Raw genomic sequence first — 20,851 nt, forward strand, 5'->3', positions numbered from 1 at the left:
TTATACTTGTATCTTTTCTAATGCCCTCAAATTCCTTTCCCTTACTTGGAGTCTTATTTCGTTTGTCACCTATATCTTGACCCCCTCTTTTTACTTACAGAACAATCATTTTATTCTATTTTTCCCTTTTTCTCCTCCCTTCCATTTTTAAAATCATGTTGTTTTTAGAAAACAAAATTGGTATTTTATTTTTCCACCCTTGTAACCATCTTTATTTTACTTAGACATCTACAACTTAATGTATTTAACGCTCACCATCATAATGCTTTTTGAATTTTGCCCCAGTTGACACTCAGCCAATTTTTGAGTCCCAGTCTGTCTAAGTGGAGTTGCCTTTCCTCCCAACCCCTATTGTAAGGGTGGGTATGTGTGCAGTCCATGGTGAGACCCCCATATATCTGTAACCTGGTGCATAGTCTGGGACTCATCTCTGGTTCATGAGCTGCAGGTGTTCTGGGGGAGACCAATTCAAGGCCGTGAATATCAGAGGCAGCACTTCCATCCCGACAGGTGAACTGTACACACTAAGGGCAAGATCTTGTATATTCTTATTAAGCATAGATGGAAGGAAGGCAGCAAGATCACCTTCCCCAAAGAGGGGGATGCCATGCCTCATGACCTCCCTGCAGATATTGTTTAGTATTCAAAGAACAGCCCAGTGCCTTTTTGGAATAAGGCATCAGTGTGCTGTGCAGTGCCTGGATCAGCCTCAAGGTGGTGATGCCTGGATCAGATTGAGGAGGGGGCGGGGGGAACAGGAAACAGGACAGGGTCACCATATGGATGATGAGGCATAAAGCTTTGTTCTACCAGCAAGGTCCTTCTTTCCCCTCTTCATTTTTTCTTCCCTCCTCGCTTACTCCAAGTCATCTTTTCCTTACTCTCAGCTTTATTTTATCCTGGGAGGTAGGTGGCTACCTGGTCAACATTGTTACTACTGGCAGCTGAGTGATGCTTTTGCTCTGCAACAAAATGTCATTGGGCAGTCTGAAGAAATACCTACAGAGGGGAACCACTTCCCCCAGGTGCCTTTCCAGTAGGGAAACCTCAATGTAAAGTTTAAAGTATTCTTCCCTAACACTTTAATATGACTCACATGACAGATTCTTAAGGAGTGTCTGTGCTGTTCCTAGCCCCTCCCCCACCAGCCCAGGATGCACTGCAGCAATACCCTCCCCCACCCCCCAAATCCCATTCAGGGTTCACCCACCTGTGGGGTCCTCTGGTCACTGACCTCTAAATCATGATGAAGCCACTGTTTTTTCTTCATTGTTGTTTTATGAACTGCATACCTATTCTTGACCCTCTTCGGATAGAGAAGACCTGTCTTCCCTACTCTCTGAAGGATGTAAAACATTCAGTGAGCGGAAGGTGTGGGCTGCTCTACACTTTCGTTAAGGCTAAGCGAAGAGGCAGGAGGCAGAACCCACCTCCTCAAACTTCATCAGGGAGGAAATGGGCTTTTGGGGGCACGTGATATCTCTTTGTCAACAAGAGCTCCAGAGCACTGGTGACCTTTCAGAAGCCAGAGGAAGCAATCAGTAAGAGCTGAACTCACTCCTCCTTTTCCCTAAGCACAAGCCCTGAGTTACCTGAAACCCATGCCCCCAACACAGGACGCAGAAAAGACATCACTATTATTAGAGAATCATTTATTGGGGAGAATTAATATTCTCCACAAGAAGGAATTATTTTGCGGTGGGAAATTTTCCGCTCTCGAAACGCTGGAAAAGCGTTTTCTGTTGACATAGAGACGGATCCCTAAACATAGTGCCTTTAGCAGTGGTGAGAACAGCTGGAGGCCCCTGGGCCGGCTTGACGCCTGCAGCTGGAGCTTGGATGGGGCACATGCTCCCTGCGGGGCACAGATAAGGGACGCTTCTGATCCAATAGCTGATCTTTAAGCGCCACGACTTTCTGAGGGTGTCTGTTCTGGTCTCTGATCCGTCTAGAACATGTAGGATAATTCTGGCCAGCAAAGACAACTTCTTGGTGGCAGGACTTGGCCTTTGGCACTTTACAGGAGGGAGCCCTGTAGTTGGAAGGATGCCCCTGGAGGGGCTCTGCCTGGGCCTGCTCTTCTGCCTTCTGCTCAGTTTTCACAAACTTCCTCAGGGAAGGAAGGGGCTCTTGAGGGCGAGTGACCTCTGTTGCACACCGCTGCCCCAGTTTCTCCACTGGGAACTTCCCAGGGACCGTCCTGGTCTTCTGAGCCGTGGTGGTCCCAGTAACGGCAGCTCTCCCTTTAACCAGGCCTCTGCTCTGTGCAGATGATATGGGGCGGCCCTTTTCCTGGGGATGTTCTTGCTTTTTGCCTTTTGTCCCAGGACGAAGCCATTGAAAAATGTGGTTCATCTTTTCTCTGAACAGACTTTCAGGAGGAGGCTGTGCCTTCTGTGATGAGGTCTGGGAAGACTTGCTCCCAAGCGTCTCCTCTGATGCTGTGATCTGAGTAGGGAAACTCTTTCTTGTAGGCTGGGATGTCCCCAACCCTGCATCCCCTCCACCAAGCTCTTCTTTGTTGGGGCCCGGAGGGCTCAGTCTCATTGTAGCTGGTGGGAATTTCTTATCCTCGGACCTCTTTAGGTCTTTCTTAGGGACCCAAGGCTCCTTCCGCTGCTGCCTGCTGATCCCACTGTCCTCCAGATGGACATGCAGCACCTGGGAAGCTCCCATGTCCCCACTGGAGACACCGTGGGCATGAGTCAGTGAGGCCTTGTAAGTCAAGCTCTCTGAGGCAGGGGCCCTGTCAGTGTGTTGGCCTTGGACCTGGCTCTGATTCCTCTTCTCTAGTTTCGACTTTAATTCCCCAAACAGATGTTCCTTAAGATCCGATGACTTTGGGTCTTGGGGAACTTGTCTTTTTGGTGCAGGGCTTTCAATGGTCCCAGTAATTTCTATTTTACTGTGATTCTCACATATCATTTGGGAGCTTCCTGGCTTGCTGGTTGTCAACACATTACCAGTTTTTGACTGCACAGCGTTGAGCTCCTTGGCCCTGAATATGTCCCTGGTCGTGTTGTGCCCGGAAATGGGTTCCGACTTCATCTTTTTGTCCTGTCGCCCTTCTCTTCTATCACTGGAACTCACTCTCTCATCTTTTGTCTCATGTTTGGCACCAGCTTGCCTTGCAGGCAGCTCTGGGGGGCATCTGTTGCCTAGCTGAGTAAATTTCTGACTCGCTTTGCCTGTGATACCACATGTGACAGGCAGATGAGTCTGCCTGGCACCCTTACTCCTCTGAACAACCTCTGCAATCTCTTGCTTGATACCAGAGGGTGATTGTCTCGGCACCCCTTGTCCTTCCCTGCCCATAGGTGAAGTAGCAGGGCAAAGACGATCCAGGACCAGGGCTGAATTTGTTGTTTCCGCTTTTTCTTGAAGAACAGATTTAGAGCTTCCTCTATGGGGCTCGAAGCCCTCGGATTTGGAGTCGACTTCCAAAGTTGGGTTATTTGAGGGGGGACAGTAGAAATAGGGCAAGGACTGGGATGCAGCATCTTCCAATTTAAACGCCTGTATGGATTCAAGGACCCTGCAGGGAAGGCCCCACTCCATCCTCATACGGAAACTTTTAATATGGGTTTCCATCATCTGTTGTGCACTGGAATCAATGAAGCAAAGCTCCTGGAAGGTATTCAGGGAGGAGTCCCCACCCACTGAAGGTGGCAAACTCCTCTGTATTATTTGGGTGCGGGATTTGTCAGAAAGCAGCAATGTCTGCTTGCTAGCATGCCATGAACTGCGCACCGTCCCAGGGAGCCGAGCCTCACTGATTTCCTCAAACTTCTTGCTCAAATGTGCTTTCAGGACATTTTCAAGTTGTTTCTGATCTAGACTTTCCTCCAAGGCCCTTGAAGTTTTCCCTGACAGACTTGCCTTGTGACTATTTAGGTCTTTCTCAGAGTCATCTGCCGGATCTTTATCTGAAGAGCTCTCTGGGTCACTCAACAGATGAGCTTTTGGGCCGTTCTCTGGGCTGTGCCCCTGATCCTTCCCCATCTCCTTCTCTACCTGAAGCAGTTCTGAACCCCTCTCATGGAAGCTTTTGGATTGGCTCAATCCAAAATTTAGATCGTTGTTCACCGAGATCCATGAGAGTCCACGATTGCTCTCTGACTTAGCTATCTCTGAGAAATCTCTTGGAGGCATCATCAGTGACAGACACTCACAGATCCTGCGGGGCAGGCCCCACCGGTGTTGGATGAGCCTCTTTCGAAGGTGATGTTCCAGTTTCTTCCTCAGCTCATCACTGAGAGGAAACTCTACGGGAAGGGTGGAGATGGAGGCATGGGCCTGGGAGGCCTGATGGTAAGGAAAGTTGGGAGCTGAAGAACAAAATTCTTCCTGAGATCTTTGGACTACAGAGGGGGAACCCCACAAACTTTCCTGTTGCTTCTGCAACACTTTCCATTCCAGTTGTTGAATTTCAGATGAGGTGAGAGACTCTGATTCATCCTGGGGTCTATGGTAACACACTCCACAGATCCTTATCTGGGGTAGAGGACCAGATGGTAGGATTGGGAGTGGGGATTTAAGGTGGGCCTGGGACTTGACCTGAGTGAGAGGTAGGGGCTGGGATTGGGGCAGGGTTTGAGGCAAGGGTTGGGGCTGGATCTCAGGCAAGGATGGAGGTGGGCGATGGAGAGGTACTGGGGATTCTTGGCCCGTGGAGGCATTTGAGATGGTATTGAAAAGGAAGATTGTGGTGCAGTCACTTGAGTCACGGATAGCAGAGGGCAAGGACTCGCTGTGCAGAGATGGGAGACCCCAGAAGAGCTGCATACATTTTTCCTGTAAATGGTCCTCCAAGATTTTAGGATATGGGGGCTGCTCATGCATGTGCAGCTCCTTTGGTTTGCCTGCACTGCTCCAGAAAGGAAGGGAGAATGCTGAGTCACACTCATCAGCATTTGACTCTGACATTTTCCCCGAAGGATTTAGTTGGTGGCCTGGCCTAAGTTTTTTTGGAAAAGAACCCTTCTCCTCCTCCTTTTCCTTACACATCAGGAAATCACTCCTCTTTTGGACTTGTCTCTCCAGGAGTGCCAGGACATGAGGGCTGAGAAATGAGAGGTTACCAGGCTCTATAAGGTTAGCTGTAGGGTGTCTCTCCAGAGAGGACTCTGGAGAATGGAGGGCAAGAAACTCTCGATTAAAATCACGTGGTGCCAAGGTGGAAGGTGCTAAGAACAAGTCTTTGGCACAAGCTTGCCACCAGGATAAGTCTGAAATTGACAGGCTTGAATGGTCAGTGCCTCTGATTGTTGGGACATAAGTGGACAACCCACCAGGGCTATCTGGAGATGAGTTCTCTGGAACAGACTTCAATAAGATGGAAACCGATTTAGATTGAGTCACAGTTAAAGGGTGGTCTGTCGGTGGTGAGACAGACAGGCTTGGTGGTCCGTGATGACAAGCCAGTGAGTCATTGGGATTCATTATCTGGGACAAATTTGGTAAGGGGTTAATATCTTGGGAAAGGGTGCGGTCAAGAGAGAAGATCGTATTCAGAGACAGAGTGGCCTCTGGTTGGAGAATAGGATCCATTGCCTGGGTGTCATGTGGTGGGAGAGGGGGAAGGGCAAGGGGTTGGGGTGGGGAATGGTCTGCTGGGAATTTGGACTCCAAGGGAGGAATAGGCTCTGGTGGCATAGAGTGACCCGGTGGTGAGGGTGAAAGAAAGTCAGCTAAGGGTGTCATTGGGTTAGGTGAGAGAACGGAGGGGAGCGGTGGGGAAGGGTCAGGTGGAGGGGATGGTGTTAGGTCTCCTGGAGGGACTTCTGAGAAGGCAGAGGACAGAGTGAATGATGACTCAGTCCCAGAAGCTATGGAAGCCATAGAGGACACAGAGGCAGTATCATCTTCCAGGTCCTCCAGGAACAGCAGCCGATTGATCTCAGCAGTTGTGCTATTACACACCTCACAGGAGGGGTCTGGGCATAATAGTTGACGAATGCGGGTGGGATCGAGAGGCCGGCCTAGGGGCCTGCGGGAGACAGGAAGTAGAAAACTGTAGCCAGGACCAGAACAAGGAAAGGAGGACCTGCTGGCCTGTCAGGGGAGGGGCCACCTGAAGCCTGCTGCCCCTTCACAATGCCCCACATCTATGACTTCACCATACACTCAGCAGCCCTCACCCCAAGGCCTTCATTCACATACCCGTTCCTATGGCAAACCCCTCCCATGACTACTGCAGGCTGTACTGAATCCCTGGAATTGCAGAGAACATGTCAAAGAGGGATCAGGAAAGAAAAGACTAGTCACCTTTTCAGAATAGAAATTAGCCTCCTTTTCTCCTCTGTTTCCCTCTGGTAGTTTCTCCAACCTGGGAAACCAGAAGAGTGAATTACATGTAATAAAGGTAGAAGCATAGGTGTTACACAGGAGTCCCTTTATGGGAGACCCTTGGGATATTAACGGGATATTAACTCTGAAAGCCCCAAGAATCAGTAGATGTGGTCAAACGGTCAATGATAATATTAATAAGGTTCACATGTGTTTGTTGCTTCATTTATAAAGTACTGTCACATACATTATCCCATGGGATGTTCAAAACCACCATGTGAGGAACATAGGTCAGTGGTTACCTCAAAGAGGAGTCTGATCATCCAGGAAGTCAACGTAGTTTCACAAGGTCAGGAGACAGAAGTTCTGACTCTTGACGTCTCCCACGGCAACCCACTGGGCAACACCCATTGTCCAGGCCCATCACTGCTTCATGCCCAGAGCTGGGCAGAGCAGGAATCTGAGAAATGTCTCGGGTTCTGACTACCTTACCATGAGCCTTTCCTCTGAGGCCTCTATTTTCTGAGAGGGACTCTATCTAGCGACTGACATCCTCAGAGACCATGGACCTGGGACCTCATGGAGAGGACAGGAAGGGTCACCCTTGGAGAGCTCAGGTGGGATAGGTGGAACCTTACCACTTGATGTTCCACCTTTTCTTCTCCTCTTGGCTCTGCCCTGACGCTGAGAACAAAAAGAAAAGAATGAGGAGCGAGGACTTAGTTGGCTTGCTCCTCTCTCTAGGAAACTCAGATATTCATCCAAGATTAATGTCACTCTCTATTTTTATTACTAGCACTTTGTGTTCTTTCCCTTTCTGAATTTCTAAAGGTGATAAGATACTTTCAATTTTTCCTTCTTTGAAAAACTCGAAGGAGGATTTTTGGCTAGAGTCCACACTTGATATTCTCAGTCAGAAGTCCTCTGCTCAAGGAGGGCATAGACTCTGAGGCCCACAGTCACATCTGTGCTTCCTCAGATGGGACCCTGTATCCTGGAACAGAGCTCACACTCCAGTGTCTGCTCAGAGGCTCAGCCCTGCTCTCCTGATCTGCCCAATACAAAGGACGGTTTGGTCGAATGACGCCCGTCATGGGAATGTGACTCATGATCCAGTGCTGGGAACAGTGTTCTCCTACACAGATCCCAAACTCTCTAAATAACCTAATGCAGGGCCGTGAAATCACTGATGGGATTTTATCCGGGAATCCTCCACCACACCCAGATGGTCTGTGAGTTTTAAATGGGAAACAGTCCCAGCTGAACCCCTAGTCCTGCCTGGCCTATTCCCCTAGAAGGATGATGTTCTATCCTCTATTCAGACTTGCCATCTTAGGAGTCTCTCTGGACCAACTCATTTAAAAATGTGGGACTAGAAATGGAAACAACAATAAAAAATGCCTGTTGGTGGCTTGCCCAGGGATCCTTACCTTTTGGTAGATTTTGGTTTTCCAGAAGGTTGGTAAAGACGGAATCCCCACCAGGAAGCACAGGAACAGAAGAAGCAACCACAACCCACACACGATGGTGAGGTTGCGGTCACTATCTAAGAATGTTGAGCAGATGCTCAAAAACAACTCCATATGGCTATTCAGAAATGAGAGAACATTCCATTGACTGAACTCCATTTTCTGAATCGCAAGGCTGCCTGAGGCAACTGAGCTCTGAGAGTGTCCGCGCTTGCCTATAATCCCAGGCCTGCATCACAGAGCACTGAAGAGTCACAAAGGGTTTCAGAGGGTGGGGGAGGGGACATGAAGAGTGTGTGCCCATGGCCCCTTCCCCCCACCAGCCCAGCTGATCTCTCCATCCATCCTGGGCCCTCCAGGTCCCTCTGCCCTACCCTGCCATCCTATTTTCCAACTCTGTCCGTTCATCATATCATACAATTACATTAATGAAATTTTCTGCCTGTTCCACCTGTACTCCAGATATTACCTGGGCCCCCTTTACTGTTTGGAGAGCTTGACTTTGGTTTCACCAATTCCACTGCCTCGAAAGTCTGAAATGCTCCCTGGAATTTTGGCTTGTACCCAGACATTTACACTCAGAATCATATATGTCCTCAAATCCATCTTTCCTTTAGAATGTTTTTGCCTTACATGAACCCTGATATAGAACTTAAAGTTCTTCTTTACTCATTTGGTTTTGTGAATGTTGAATAACAAATTTTAGTTTTTTGCTTCAGTCAGCCTTTACCATCTTCAGCCAGTGGGGCTGACTCAAATAATTGAAATGAGTAATTCATTATTCAACACTCACAAGAATAAAATCAGTACAGGCGTACCTCACTTAATGAAAGGGAAATGTTTAGAGAAATGCATCATTAGGCACTTTCACTGTTGTGTGAACATCACACAGTGTACTTACACAAACCTAGGTGGGAGAGCCTACTACACACCTAGGCTATGTGGTGCTACCCGTATGGGACCACTGTCATATATGTGGTCCATCAGTGACCGAAACATCGTTAATATTGTTACGTGGTGCGTGACTGTGGTGGATGACAATGACAAAATGGAGTACCATTTTCAAGGCTTCTAAAATGGAGCTGGGAGGCCATTAAGGAAGTGGGGCTTATGCTTATACACCACATCCACCACCAGATGTTAACTGAACTTTTGAGCTTTACCTGACAGCAGAGGTCACATCTTGAAGTGTTTCCTCATTCCAAGAAGGGACAGTCTGCCTAGGACCAACTATGTTCCGGCAAGTCAGCTCACCCCATGCCAGAACCAGTCAGTAACTGTTCACTGTAGACCTTTGTAAGCCTGTGTCCTTTCCTTTTATCTACCCCTGCCTCCTTTGTCTTCCTAGGAGCACATTTGAGCTTCTACTCGAATCTACATCTCCTGAATTGCAATTCTTGAGACCCCAAATAAACTGTTTGGTTCTTTTGCAGTTTATGCCTCTTATTTGCTGAGTTTACATGGTGACAGAAGTGGGATCCCTAGCTACTGACCTTCAATTCTGGTGCCACTTCACAGACACAAGCAAGGTGCCTGCAAAGAATCTTTTGTGCTCTGTTGTCTCCTCCTGGTGGCTCTGGTTCCTGGTGGTAAGTCCTCCTGGGCCTGGACCTCCCATTTTTGGTAGAGGTCCAGACTCTTTCTGTAGGCGTCCTTTGATACTGGTTCTGGCCATCCTTCCATTGTCAGCTTTGTTAGAAACTTCTGTTTCTTTCACTCCTTTTTTGGGCCTTTGATCCTTTGGTAAGTTCATACAAATGAGAAATCCATTTTCTAAGAGAACCACCAAAGAACAGCCCCACTCTGGGACTCCTGCTGGTTTTGTCTTTAAAGAAAACAGACCTTCTACATGTAGATTTCTGTCCCACTGGGCTCAGATTACTCAGGGTGATTTAAGGCTTCACTGGCCTAAATGGGGCTCCTTTGAAATTCCTAAATTGGTTTATCTGTGCACTCAATTGGAAAAAGCCTATCAAACCAAACAAATAAAATGGGAAACTTTTTAAAATTGGTATCTTGAGGCCTCTAAATGAAACAGAAAAGGACACTTCCTTGCAAGCCATAACAATGTCATAACTAAGAATTTCAAATGATTAAATGTAAATGCCATCGATAAAAGAATATTAACTCCTCCTGTATTCGTCAGGGTTCTCTGGAGAACCAAGGAGATTATATATATATATAATATATATTAATATTGATATATAATAGAATATATAATCCATTGTATGTATATTTAAATTCATTTATTTAGTTCTATAAATTACATATATACACATAAAATTTATATATAAAAGAAACTTTGGCCTCGCCCCTAACTGCCTAAAAGAATTTAAGACAGAAGGCCTGTTCCAGGAAGGAGCTGTCAACGTAGGGAACTCTAGATGTGGTAGAGAAGAAGGTACCTAGCCGGGCCCATTTTACACAAGTTCTCTCTCATTTGTTTAGAGATGGCGCAGCAAACATTTGGTTTTCTGTCTCCTTGTGAATTGGCTTCCTCCTCTTTGAAGTCCCAAACCATGACCCCCAACCCCGCGCCTTTGTAAAATATCTAAACCCTAACCATAGGCCTGGCAGACACGCTGTGGACTGAGCAGCAGCATGAAGACCAGGGTCAACCTGATGACATTGTGGGTGGGACTACTGGCTGTTTGTCCTCCACATCCTTGTCCTGGGTGCCCAGGAAGGCAGTCACCCAGCAACTTGCAGTGAGGTGTGGCGTGTGACTATGTTTCAGCCAATGCAATGGGAGTGGAAGTGGTGTGTGCCATTTCCAGGTTGGAACTTTTGAAAGCAGGTGTGTCTTCTCCGTGTTCCTTCTTTCTCCTTGTGCAGATTGGTTGCGGACAATGATTCAGGCATCAGGAATGGCGGAGCCAAGAGACGGGAAGTCATGGGTGACTGACACAGCCTGTGGAAGAGAACCACCTGCCCAACACGAAACCCAACTTGGCCTGTAAGGTAATCACACATAAATTTCTACTCTCTGGTTATTCTTTTTCGGGATCTGCTTGTTATTTTCTTAACTATTATGGAAATATTTCAAATATGCAGAAGAGTACATAGTATGATCTCTATCTCCGGCCCCAATATCCAGAAAGAACAGACGTTAAATTCTGCCCTATTTGCTTCCGATGTTGCATTCATTTGCTGGGGCTGCCATGACAAAATGCCACACGTAGGGTGGCTTAAACAATAGAAATTTATTTTCTCACGGTTCTGGAGGCCGAAGTTCAAGATCAAGGCATTGGCTGGTTTAGTCTCTTCTGAGGCCTCTCTCCCCGACCACTTCTCCCTGTGTCTTCGCACGGTCTTACCTCTGTGTGTGTCTGAGTTCTAATCTTCTCTTCTTACGTGACTATCAGTCACATTGGATTGGAGCCTACCCATGTGACCTCACTTGACCTTAATTACCTCTTTAGAGGCCCTCTCTCCAAATACAGCCCTATTTTGAGGTCCTGGAGTTAGGACTTCAACATATGAATTTTCAGGGACATGATTCAGCCCACAACGATATCTGTGTTTTTAAGAAGCAAAATGTTGCCGTCACACCTAAAATTCACATTTCCATCCCGTTCTCCTCCCTCCCTCATCATAGGTATCAATATCCTAAAATTAATTGCATTCTTTATGATTCCAAGAATATCCATGTGCATGGCTCCATTAACAAAAGATTACATTTTTATGCAGAGTCAAGACATACATGTGTATGTCTCCGTTAACAAATTCTTACATTGTTATGCACTTAAAATATGTACAGGAACGGCATCACACTGCACATGTCCTTCTTTGATTGGCTTTGGGCTGTAAATGGGGAAGGAAAAACAGCAGCCGAGGGTAAGAGAATAAATAAACGGCTTATGCATAAAAACCCAAAAGGACAGATTTCCAAGAGCGTCCCGGTTGGTGACCATGTGGAGGTTCTGGGAGAGTGGTTACCTGGAGAGGGCGTGGAAGCTCAGTGCCCTTTCCCCATGTCTTGCCCTATGCGTCTGTTCCATCGAGCTATTCCTGAGTCCTATCCTTTTCTAATAAACAGGTAATCTAGTAAGTAAGAGGTTTCTCTGAGTTCTGTGAGCCACCCTAGCAAATTCGTCGAACCGGAGTAGAGAGTCTTGGGAACCTCCTACTGACAGCCAGTTGCTCAGAAGCATAGGCGACAACCCAGACTTGCTGTTGGCACCTGCGGTGGGGGCAGTCTTGTGGGGCTGAACCCTTAACCTGTGGGGTGTGATGCTGTCTCTGGGTACATAGTGTCAGAATCGAGTCGAATTGGAGGACACCCAGCTGGTGTCCCAAGAATTGCTTGTTGGTGTGGGGGACTCCCCCGACCCCCAACCCCACACACATTGGAATTGGTACCAGAACCCAGGAACAAACTGTGAAAGATAAGCGTCTTAGCTTGGGTTCCCATAACAAAATGCCATAGCGTGGGTGACTTAAACAACAGAAATTTATTTTCTCACCATTCTGGGGGCTGGAAGCCTGAGAGCAGGATGCCAGCATGGTCAGGTTCTGGCGAGGGCTCTCTCCTCAGCTTGCATAAGATCCCCTTCTCACTGAGTCCTCAGATGGCGGGGTGTGTGTATGCGTGTGAAGAAACAGAAAGAGAGATCTCTTCAACTTCTGATGAGGCCACAGTCCTATCTGATTTAGGTTCCACCATTATGACTTCATTTTCACCATAATTACTTCCTAAAGACCTTGTGTCTGGACATGGTCACAAGGGGGGTCAGGGCTTCCACTATATGAACTGTGGGGAGACAGAATTCAGTCCATAGCAATAAATAAAGAGCAAATAAATAGAAACAAAGGTTTGGCATTTCTCTTTATCATTTCCTTTCTTCCTCACTTTACTGTCTTGCTCTTTGTCTAGCTTCTTGAACAAGTAGCTCATTGGTTTCTAATTTTTCTTTTTAGATAAGTATATTGAAGATATGTTTCTTCTAAGTATTGTTTAATTCCATCCACCAGATTTTGTCATGTAGTGCTTTCAGCTATAATATTTCCTAAGTTCCATATGAGATCCCTTTCAATGCAAGGTTCTATAAGTTCCCAGCCATTATTATTATTTTCTCATCCGTTGCTCCTTTTACAAGTCTGTAATGTTCCTCATTGTCACCATGTTGGTTTTGTCTGGAGCTTTACCTCCAGATTTCTATAGATATACTTTTTTACTGACAGGTAAAGGACAAAATGAGGAAATATCTTTGCTATATATAAGACATGGTATCTGTCTACACTACTAGGACAGTGTAGACTTCTATTTTGTCACTTATCCACCTTTGTGAAAAGGAATTCTAACATTGGCTCACTGAAGTCATTTTGGTCAACAGCAGAGGAAATTGATAATATGTATGTTTTCATCAGTCAGATAGTCCATGTTGTGCTGTATTCACAACAAACTCCCAAGTCTCAGCTAAAAGTACCCAAGGTTTATTTCTTGAACATGCTCCATGTCATCAGGGGCTGGCTCTGTATTATCGTTCCTCAGTCTGGAGGATTGAGTAGATGGCAGCTAAAAGAGGCTCGATCCAACTTCTTGCACAACTGCCAGGCAGGAAAAACACACTCCCACTGTTTGCGAAAGGTTCTATCTGGAAGAGACAACCTCACTTTTGCTCAAGTTTCATTCGCCAAAGGGTCACAGAGTCAGATCTGACTTTAAGGGGCCAAGAAGATACATCCCTTCTGTGGGCCAGAGAAGAGCCAACAATATCTGGTGAACGGCAGTAATAATAACTATACACTATGCTGTATTGTGACTTCCAAAGCTTATTTTTGCTTTTTGTTTGTTGATTTTTCAAAAATTCCCTTCAGTTATGTGAGTTACCATAAATCCTTCTAGTCAATTTCTTTAATAAGAAAACTGAAGTTAGGCAGAGTTAGCTTCTTTTGCTTATTAAAAAAAAACGATCTAAGGCATTAGACTTGGCGTTATAAATGTCACTGAGCGGCTTAGGAAAGTGAACTTCAGTTTACACCTTGGGCTGGTTTTGAAGAAAGGGTGCACGCCTATTTTTCAAGGATAAGGTTTTAATAGGAAAAGAAGCAGGGCATGGCATGAGCCAATATTTAGGTCCAAATAATTATTGGTGGCTGCAGCATGTCAGGCAGGGAGCCAGGTGTTTTTGCATATGCTAAGTCAATTTAATTCTTTATAAAAACAATATGAGGTGAGTCTTACTATTCGTCACTTACATATGCAGAAACTGAGGGTCAGAGAGGTGAAATGACCTGTCTGAAAGTCACTTAACTAGCAAATGATGGCTTTGTTGTAACTCCATCATCTGATCAGGCAGAGGTGAAAGAGAAGAATGCAATGTGTGTTTTTGGGTAGTGGGTACTGTTCGGTTTGGCAGGACTGTGGGATACATGAAAGGCGGAGGGGCCCTTGAGTGCTAAGGCAGAGAGTTGGAGTCTATCAGGTAGGCAGTGAGAGGAAGGTTTCTGCATCAGAGAGGGCACTGGTGGAGCCATGCCTCAGAAACATTGATCTGCTATTGTCCTCTACGATGAAGAGAAATGAGGCACGCTGGAGGCCTGGAGACCAGTTGCAGCAGCATTGTAAAAACTCACATAGGCCTGAATGGGCATGGGTGTTGGCAATGGAAAAAGAAGAAAGTATTCTATCCAGTCTCCAGACCCCCAGGGAATTGCTGAACGAAGTCTGAGTTCTCCCTATGTAGATAGCTCGTACTTTTCATTATAGGTTTCTCAAGAACTTGCTCCCAGAAAAAACCTGGATGGAGAACAAAACAGGTAAGTGCCCTTGTGAGAAATCTACAAAGCTCCTCTCCCCCGAAAATCACCTCTTCCCCATCAGTTGTGGGGCCTAACATTTCACCAACGGGGTTCCGTTCTTTCAAGAGTCTCTTATTTAAGTAGGACTATCTGTGGACAAGAGGGAGAAGGGACACTGGGAAGTGTCCTCATTAGCAGCATCCAGGCAAGTGACATAAATGTATGAGGGCACTCTGGGGTGGCACCGTGACGAACAGGGCACATGCTCCATGTCAGGGGGGCCTCTCGGTTCTGGCTGAGGGGCCCAAAGTTGCTGGATCTACTATTTCAGCAGAAACCTCATAGCCAAATTTTTTGGGAAAGTCCTCAATTTTAAAACATTGCAACCAGTTTAAACTTCTTAATATCACTGTGCTGGCCACATTCAGCTCTTAATTTGTTACCAGTTTGCCACGTCTAGGTTAAATGTTAGTACCATTTCATCAAAACCTTTCCAAATTTGAAAGCACATCTTTAGTAAAACTAGCTACAGAGCAAGTTCATTTGGATTGCCGAGAGCAGGGATAGAGCAGTCTGGGAGCCGGGCAGGGACTGTAGGGAGGCCCCTGGACCACGTGCTGGGCATCCTGGTGACTTAGCTTTGAAAGGGAGATGGACTACGGCAGTGACAATATTTGCTGCAACCGGGCCCTCCTGGGCAACCACCCAGAGCTGGGCTTGGAGCAGAAGGAGGGACGGGCAAGCTGTGCTGCTCCCAGCTCCAGTTGGCCCCTTCCCATTAACATTACAGGAGTGCAGTCGCGTGGTGTTTGAAAAAGCATCCCTAGTTCCACGAAATGATTTACAGGACACCAGACTCTGTATTTCAGAGGTCTCCGGTGTACCATAAAAAATATATTCTAAAGGAATAATCTTTATCTGAGCTGAAGCTGCAGTGAAGGAAGCTCACGTCCAGCTGAGAGCAGCCGTGAGCTTCTGTTCACTCAGGGAAAAGTCTGTGTTCATGTTATTGGAGTAACATTTTTTCTCTCTTTGGCACTAGGTATCTAGTTAATATTTAGACACTATATACATTTTCTTTCAACTGTTGTTCCTGTTATGTGATCAAACAAAACCGGAGATGCCAAGCATATCAGCCCTGTAGGTGAAAGCAGACCCTCCAGGCACCCAGCTGTGGCTAGCAGGGTAAACAGGAGTCACTGGAGCCAGCCTCTGGGAAAGACTGGCACCAGGTGCGTGCAGGGCCAGCCCCTGCCCCCAGGAAGCAGCGTTCGCTGGAGTGCCTCAGTTGATAGCTCTGCCTGTTCCTGCCATTCCAGCCTCGAGTTTCCTCTACCTCCCTGAGCAAAAGGAAACAGGAAGCAAAGTGTAGTTTTGAATGTTCCAAAGCCTTCTGATGTTTACCATTCCCCCCAGGAGAGGGACGTGAGGGATGGAAATCTCTCTGCAAAGAAGATACTTTTTAATTCAATGAAGCGATGCACAGACACAGCAACACAACTTCTCTCTGCTTATAAGGTGTTTAGAGCGATGATAGTCTCAGTCTATTTTGGTCCAGGGAAATCCAGGGCGCATGTGCATCTGTGGTTCAGGGTGTCCAGGAGGAGACAGCCTCTCCTTTTGGAGCAGAACGCACAGTCAACCAACCGGTGGCGGGACAGAGGAAGAAGCTCTAGGGCAAGGCAATTTGTGGGTTTGTGTCAAAGCTCCACCAATCAGGAGCTTCAAGCTAAGATGGGGAGGCTGGAAAGATGGAAGTTGGCATGGGAATCCTGGTATGGACAAGAAATTCCTCCTGGGTCAAAGGCAGGAGGATGTCCAGGAAGGGAGAAGGGCGGGTCACGGATGGACCGAGTTTGCCTGGAGTCCCATGAGAAAAGGGGAAGCGAGAGCTCACCACCTTGTGGCCGCCAGCTACCTGTTGGGCGGCACTGGTGGCAGGCGTCGGGCTCTAAGTCTCTGAAAGTATCAGGAGAGGGAAGGAGAAACTGGCGTCCCAGGCTCCCAGGGGAGGGGAACCTCTCCAGCATGAATGTGGTGCGGGGCGGGGGAGGGGGGCACGATCTCCGCTTTGCCGGGTGCCCCAGGACTAGCGCACGCCTCTGTTGCGCGTCCCCCTCTGCAGGCGCACTCGAGGCGCACTCCCCCTTCCCTTGGCGGTGCGGACCGCGCGCCCGGGCCCCTCCGCCTCCCATCCACGCCTTTCTCTTCCCGCAGAAAGTTAGCAGCGGGGAGGGAACTCGGGGCTGCAACAGGGCGCGGCGGTGGCGGCAGAGACTGAAGCAGGAGCCGCGTCGGAGCCGGGGAAGCGGGGGCGCTGCAGACGGAGCAGGTGCAGCCGGCGGGTCCGCGCGGCCCCCTTGGTCCCCTTGCCGGAGGCTGAGGGGGGTGGTGGGGGGCCACCCGGACTCCGTGGGAAGAGTGGGGAGGGGGATCATGCAGCCGGGCTCTTCCCCGGCGCAGCGCGACAACGGCCAGGGCCGGGGTGCAGTGGCGTCGCTTCATGCAGCCTGGGCGGCTGGGGGAGGGGGGGGGCCGGGCAGGGGGCGCAGGCGGCGGCTGAAACCATGTCCGGGCTGCGTCGGGGGCTGCCGCCGCCGCTGCCGCAGCAAGCCCGGAGCCGCGATGACCCCGTGGCCCGCACCTCCTCCGTCTCTGCCTCCACTTCTCGCCGCGCCGCCGCCGCCTGGCGGGCAAGCTGCTTTTTCTCTGCGCCTTGTCCCTGTCTGTCACCTACCTGTGCTACAGCCTCCTGGGCGGCTCGGGCACCCTGCAGTTCCCCGTGGTGCTGCAGGAGCCGCCGGCACTGCCGCCGAGCCCCTGCCGAGCCCGCCGCCACCCTCTCTACTGCCGCCCCCCATGCGCCTCGGCACCCCCTCACAGCCCTCCGCGCTGCCGCCAGACAACGCGAGCCGCGAGGAGCCTCCGGAGTCCTCCAAGCAGCCCCCTGCCCCCGGGGCCGACGGCTGGGGTCTGGCGAGCGGCAGCGGGTTCGCTCGGGACACCTGGCTCCGGACCCCTGTGGCCCCTGGTGAGATGATCACGGCGCAGAGCGCGCTGCTGGAGAGGGAAGCGCAGAAGTCCCGCACCACCCACGAGGAGCTCGCAGGCCGGAGAGCGGTCAATAGGAGCAGCGAGAGGGGCGGCGCCCTCAGCACCCCCAACTATGAGGAGAAGAAGCTGCCACAGGCGCTCATCATCGGGGTCAAGAAAGGAGGCACCCGCGAGCTGCTGGAGGCGATCCGAGTCCACCCGGACGTGCGGGCCGTGGGCGTAGAGCCATGCTTCTTGGACAGGAACTACGAAAAGGGGCTGGAGTGGTACAGGTAGGACCCTGGGCTCGGCGCAGGCGATAGATGGGTGGGGAAGACCCAGAGGGAAAGCTGCGGCTTCTCACGCCCTTCGACATCCAGGCACCTCCCCGAGAGCCCTTCGCCCCACAAGGGCTCTGCGGACCCTGGCGGGGCTGCTCGGGGGAGCGTGGAGAGGGCTGGAGGCTGGCCAGGGATCACTGTATTTCAGGGCTAGGGGAGCTGGTGTCACACTGCCCTGCCTGCCTCAGGCTCCTCACCCAGGGAGCTGCTTTCTGAAGCTGCCTAGCTCCACGCCTGGAAATCCCCAGCCCAGGTGCCCACGGGGTGTTTCCCAGGCCAGTCTCTCGTGGGGCTCAGCGCTGCTGCGTTGGGGACGCTAAGGCATGAAGCAGGATAGCTAGATTGACTGAAGGGCTTTGAGATCTCCTGGAATCTCTCAAAATCGCCCTCAAACGTATTTGCGCGTCTGGAATCCAACTTTAGTATTTTCAGGTTAGAGCAAAATGAACAGGGAACAGTTAAAAAGATGATGCTGGCGAGTTTTGGCTTGCTAGAAAAGACTGAGGATGTTCCCCATCTCCAGCAACCCTGGGTTGCTTTGGCATCAGGAGCATCAAGGTCTGCACGACAGTCGGTGCCCTAAGAGTTTTTACATCCTGCACCCCTGCCCTTTCTTACCGTCGCCTCCTTGGCAACAGATTAGAGCTTCTGTCTTGTGAGATGTTCATCTCCCTTCTCTTTCACCATCTCCCAGCGGTGAGGGAAAGGAGAGGAGAGTAGAAAGTTAAGTGCAGGTAAAATAACTTAGTGATCCGGCTTTCTTGCCCGCCATAACATTTAAAAAACACTGGAGCAGATGCCCAAAAGGCAAACCTCCTTTGCTCCCCCCCCCTTTTTATCTCTTTCTGAAAAACATCTGGATGGCTGGTCCCATCTCTGTTGCGTCTCAGTAATTAATTGGAATTGTCAGACAAACACAGGCTTTGTCAGCTAAAGTGGTATTATCATCTTCACAAAGCCAATAGGTAAAATAAGGATTGTTTCCTGACAAGTTGCCTTGCTGTTGAAGAGATGTGCTTTCTAAGTTTAAATTACAGCCTGTGAAAGTTTTAGAAATAACCTAACTTCAGAAATATATAGTAAATGTGTATTATATAATAATATATATTACTATAGGTATGTATTATATAATATCTATTATATATGAATATATAATATGTATTGATTGATTTCTTCCGCTTTAGAAAATACCCCTTATGCTTTCAAAGCTGGAGAAAAGTACACTTAGGCATAAACATTCCAGCAGGTTAAATGGAAACAGCAAATGTGTCTGTTAATGTCTTGTCTGTTTCAACCGAGAGAACTAATTGCAACATTTTAGGAGGCTTCAAACAGCCGCTTCCTATCAAAACAGAAACCAGTCAATGCCTGCTTGAACTGGAAAATCAGTATTTATAACATTGCAAGTCATGGCTTCGAGTTTGCGATTATAATTAAAAAGGTGTCAGGATGATTAATGCAGCAACAGCAAACCAGAGAAAGAAGGGGATGTTTGGGAAGGTTTCGGTTGTTTAATTGTTGGTTGTAGGAATGTTCTGATTTCTGCTGTGGGGCAGCTTCAGCCCTATGAGGGTCACTGTGGTCTTTTCCAGTTCTAATTTTAAAGCTGTGTATCTTGTGAGAAGTGTCAGATGCCCTTTGGGGGAGAGGAAGGCCTGAGGATCAGACCTTTCCAACATGTGTTGTGTTGCTTTGTGGCAGCTGGAAATAGAGATGGGGTGTTTGATTCAGGTGACTTAAAATAACGTTGATGACGTGTGCGTGGTGGAGTGCGTGTCAGGAAGTCCCATCGTAGGGTCTGGAGAATTTTCTGAATGAAAGGATAGAAGATGCCAGATTTTCTCATGTTGTTTTTACACTGTGGCTTGGAAAGGAAGGTATGAACTGGCCTCGCTGTCATGACATGGCTACTGAAGATGTCATTCCAGCTCGGTGGTACTCTCAGCCATCACTTGTGGTATTTGGGCCTTGTGGTATTGCGTGTCAGTATTTGGTAGCCACCTGTAGAACTGTTCCACTGGAGAGGTGTGGACAGAACTGGATCCTCTTGATCCTCACTTCAGAGGACCATGCGGTGTCTCTGTGTCCTCGATCTGCTACGCCAGTGACTTGCCTGTGGGAGACCCTTATGTTCAGTGGTGCCGATTGGAAGTGCGGGAGGAGAATCTGTCTAACATAGAGGTAATCATTAGCCACCCAAACCTGGCTGTTGAGAAGACTCCCAGAAACCCCTTGGACCTGCAGGAGCCGAGTGGGCTGGCACTGGCCTTGGACCGCTCTCCAGCCTTATGAGGGACAGCAGTGCTTTGAGGACATTTGTGGGATTTTTACTTGCTGCACCTCTTCAGGCTCCTCTCTCTCCCATGTAGGAAGAGGGGATGACAACCTCACTCTATTGTAGGAAAGGAAACAGTGGCATTGATTCAAACCAGTAACAGAAACCCTTCCTCTTGGTTCCCTGATGCAACTGCGTCTTTTCAGTGGTGGTATCGCTACTTAAATGGTTATACCACGTATTCTGCCTGAAATCTTACTCTACTGTTTAACTGGTTAGAGATCCACAGGTTAATTAAAGGCTTTGATTTCCCCCCATATATTTATTTTGTTTTTGTTTTTCTTTTCACTGTGTTTCCCAATAGCCTACTAATTCTGCTAGTGTTTCTGTTCTGGTTGTGTTTTCAGCAAGAGGGAGAGCGAGAAGAAATTGGGGCTGCTCTCGGCACAGCTGGCTTGGGGTTTCCTCATATCCAACTAGGCAGCCCTAGCAGTTTTATTTCTGGTGTCCCTCAGGCTGTATCTAAATCTGGGTTTTGCTTTCTTCTGTGCTGTTGATCTAACGTGAGTCAAAGACACATCTGAGATGAGAACATGTGCATTGGATTTTCAGGGCAGTATGGACTGATGGATTAGGATGTGTGTGTTAAAGCTATGGAGAAGCAAGCCTCACTTGGTGGATGGACAGAGGCCAGTGATTAA

General features: G+C 48.4%; 2 protein-coding genes and 1 long non-coding RNA gene across 3 annotated transcripts in view; all 3 read left to right on the top strand.

The window, feature by feature from the left end:
- The window catches only part of LOC123276640 (uncharacterized), a 62,057-nt gene extending 46,243 nt beyond the window's left edge, over window positions 1–15,814 (top strand). Inside the window, exons 7-10 of the long non-coding RNA XR_011494067.1 lie at window positions 9,191–9,346; window positions 10,593–10,718; window positions 14,470–14,519; window positions 15,544–15,814. This is a non-coding gene — a long non-coding RNA (uncharacterized lncRNA). The remainder of the gene's footprint in view (window positions 1–9,190; window positions 9,347–10,592; window positions 10,719–14,469; window positions 14,520–15,543) is intronic.
- A 334-nt stretch (window positions 15,815–16,148) lies between these two features.
- Window positions 16,149–20,851, top strand: part of LOC139040141 (uncharacterized) — a 48,913-nt gene continuing 44,210 nt past the window's right edge. The window contains 3 exon segments of the mRNA XM_070484210.1: window positions 16,149–17,194; window positions 17,196–17,302; window positions 17,305–17,827. Coding sequence (XP_070340311.1) covers window positions 16,236–17,194; window positions 17,196–17,302; window positions 17,305–17,827 — 1,589 coding nt within the window. The 5' untranslated portion in view covers window positions 16,149–16,235.
- Window positions 17,701–20,851, top strand: part of LOC139040142 (olfactory receptor 2AE1-like) — an 81,648-nt gene continuing 78,497 nt past the window's right edge. The window contains exon 1 of the mRNA XM_070484212.1: window positions 17,701–17,827. The gene's annotated coding sequence lies outside the window, so the exon portion shown is untranslated. The remainder of the gene's footprint in view (window positions 17,828–20,851) is intronic.

This window comes from Equus asinus, chromosome 14 (assembly GCF_041296235.1).
Source record: "Equus asinus isolate D_3611 breed Donkey chromosome 14, EquAss-T2T_v2, whole genome shotgun sequence".
NCBI classification, from domain to species: Eukaryota; Metazoa; Chordata; class Mammalia; order Perissodactyla; family Equidae; genus Equus; species Equus asinus.